The sequence below is a fragment of the Triticum dicoccoides genome, chromosome 2A (genome assembly GCF_002162155.2).
Source record: "Triticum dicoccoides isolate Atlit2015 ecotype Zavitan chromosome 2A, WEW_v2.0, whole genome shotgun sequence".
NCBI lineage: Eukaryota > Viridiplantae > Streptophyta > Magnoliopsida > Poales > Poaceae > Triticum > Triticum dicoccoides.
This window is the reverse complement of record NC_041382.1, coordinates 5,452,229-5,455,200: the sequence shown is the minus strand read 5'-3', so window position 1 is coordinate 5,455,200 and position 2,972 is coordinate 5,452,229. Positions and strand designations below refer to the sequence as shown.

Sequence of the window (2,972 nt, the reverse complement as noted above, 5' to 3'; positions counted from 1 at the left end):
CTTTCGGCTACTGGACTTTAGCCATCTAGGGTGTGGCACTCAACCGCTTCGCCTAGCAGCACAACGCTTGTATTGCTCCCCCACAACCCCGTTTTCACGGTTTAGGCTGCTCCCATTTCGCTCGCCGCTACTACGGGAATCGCTTTTGCTTTCTTTTCCTCTGGCTACTAAGATGTTTCAATTCGCCAGGTTGTCTCTTGCCTGCTCATGGATTCAGCAGGCAGTTTAAAAGGTTGACCTATTTGGGAATCTCCGGATCTATGCTTTAGTATCATTTTTTTTCTTAATGAGCAAGCTACTGCCTATTTTAATATTGCATAGGCTAAGAAGTTCAGATTTGATTTCTTAATGAAAAATCAAGCTAATAATTCAAGAACACAAATTGGGATTGACTAGTTGTGAGTTGACTGAGAATATTTTTTAGGTTACTCGATTCGTTTTAAGCCCCCGAATGCGAAATGAATGGCTTGATCGCTTTCTTAGATTTTACCCACCGGCTGCTTCCTTCATGCGAAAATATGATTTTTAGGCGACTTACCGGTAGCTAAACAGAATGAAATTATGCTAGCTAGGAGATACAAGTCCTCTGAGTGGCGAGCTGGTCTCTAGTGAGGAACGCGCCATGGAAGCCGTAGGGCACGCGGCACGGCAGCGCCACCGTTGTAACCGCCTCCATGGTGACCGCGTCTAGCACGGCCAGCTCTGACGTGCTCGCCGCCTCATCGTGCACCATCACCACGACATGCCCCTCGTCTTCCCTCTCCTTACAGCCGGCCGCCGGCACGAACGACGCCTTGCCGCCGAACCACCCGGTGCCATACTGATGCACAGCAAGAGCCTCACCGGTCGCCAGGTCCACCTTGGCCACGCCCCGGCACCGCGGCCACGGCTCCGCGATGGCGAGGTACGCATACCGCGTCCGCCGCCCCAGCAGGGTCCGGTTCACAGTGCCGGCCTCCAAGCTCAGCCCCGAGGCGAGCTCACGCCGTCGAGACATCCCCGTACGGAGGTCCAGCCGGATCTCTGTCAGGGTGGCGCGCAAGTTCGTCGGGGCATCGGCGGCGGCTTCACAAAAGAGCGCGTCCGGCGGCGTCATGCAGGAGCAGATAATGACTACGGTGGCCGGGCCGTCGCCCGCATGGTCGGTCTCCTCCCATGCATTCCAGACGTGGAAGCAGAAGCAATCCGGCACGTCGAACCATCGCATCCTAGAGTCGTTCGAGTCATACCTACAGAATTAAAAAAATATATGGTTGACACGTGTGAAGTGGCAGGTGACACGTGGACGAATGGAAAAATAAATTTTGATACCTGTCAGCATGCTTTGCTCTGCATGCAGGTGTCAGCCAGCTACTTTGTCTGCTCCCTCTCCATGCTTTCATCCGTGCTCTCATTTCATCCTACGGTTGTTTTTCTTTTTCTTTCTAATCTAATCATCTCCCCTGATTTTAAGGGAATGGGATCAGGCCTTATTTTATTCCAATCAAATCAAGCCACGTATGCGGGAGCACGGATAGGAGCACGCGGGGGGAGCAGGCAAGTCTCGTTCACTTTGCCTACGTACCGCAGGAGGAGGCCGAAGCGTGAGATCTTGCTGCCGTCGTGCACGAGCGGCGAGCGGCCACGTAGCATCTGGCCCATGTCGAACACCACCTGCTGGTCTGGGATCACGGCGAAGCTCTCGGTGATGGCGAAGTCGTGCACCATCGTCGGCTGCCGGAGTGCCACGTCCACGTCGCGGGACTTCTCGCCGGTGGCCGGGTCCACGCGGAAGTACCGCAGGTACGGCCTCCTCACGGGGTCGTAGCTCAGCGCGAAGAGCTCGCCCGTGGCCTGGTCGACCTTCGGGTGGGCGATCATTGATGAGCACAGCTGCCCAGCGAAGTCGAACCGGCCGACGGTGTGTAGGTCGCCACCGTCACCGACATGCACCTGGTACGGCAGGTCGTCTTCTGAGAGCGCGAGGAGGCGGCCGCCAAAGTAGACAAGCCCGGCGTTTGCGGAGCCGGCGCCTTTGCTGGAGTCGACGATGCCGGTGACCGCGCGGAGGCCGAAAAGAGCGAGCAGAGCGATACCCGCACCTCCATGGAGCTCGCCAATGGCCTTTGGGAACGCGCATCGCCCCAGCGCCTCCTCCTGAGCGAGCCGGCTGGTGCGTGTGAACCGACACGTGTAAGATGCCCCCGACGGCGCCAAAGACGAAGATGACGGCAGTGACACCGCGTGGAGCATCCCGTCGCCGTCGAAGAGGTGGTGCCCTGCCGTCGGCGGGAGTAGTGGGTTCGCGCCGTTACGTACGTACACACCGCCGAGCAGAGCTGGCGGGATCTCGCCGGTGACGCCCAGGTTCCGCAGCGGGGACGGCATCTCCTGCACGGGCGCGAAGTTGCCGGCGAGCTGCACAGCCGGGTCGACGCAGCTGGGTAGTTGCCTCCTCGCCTCGAGCGGGACGATCACGCGGTCCTCAAGGAGGTTCAGAGCTGTGGCAAAAAGGCCCTTTAAGGTGGTGGTGTTTAAGGTTGACGGCGGTTTGAGTGGTTGAAAGGGGAGCTGGAGAGCGTTCATGGTGGATGACGGTGGCGGCGGTAGTGTCGCCGGCGCCGGCGAGCGAAGAGGAGAGCAATGCGCCATGAGTTTGTGTGAAGATATGCGAGCTATTGTTGCTGCCCTACCGCTGAGTAGTCCATGTCCATTATAAAGCGCTGCACCATGCATGCATGCATGCAGGAGATGATGCTCTCGAACTGACACATGGCATATGTTGGATGCCTGAAGAGATTCTCAGCTACTTCCTCCCATCCACATACCGTAAAGAGTAATGCTACATCTACGTGAAAGTTGTGACAGGATTAACATTGCAGGCAACATGAACAGTGAAGACTGGTGATACGGGGAGGAAAGGGTCCACCCACCTGAAAATCAGGAGGAGAGCAAATTGTTAGGAAACTTACGTAGAGATCTTTCGTAGTTGC

At 56.9% G+C, this 2,972-nt stretch overlaps 1 protein-coding gene across 1 annotated transcript; it reads right to left on the bottom strand.

The window, feature by feature from the left end:
- Positions 1-568: 568 nt before the first annotated feature.
- On the bottom strand, positions 569-2,631 carry LOC119357367 (9-cis-epoxycarotenoid dioxygenase NCED3, chloroplastic-like). The gene is made up of 2 exons (XM_037624355.1): positions 1,565-2,631; positions 569-1,229 (listed from the first exon to the last, which is right to left on the bottom strand). Exons 1-2 carry the CDS (start codon positions 2,629-2,631, stop codon positions 569-571), a joined length of 1,728 nt encoding a protein of 575 aa, XP_037480252.1.
- Between the last annotated feature and the right edge of the window lie 341 nt (positions 2,632-2,972).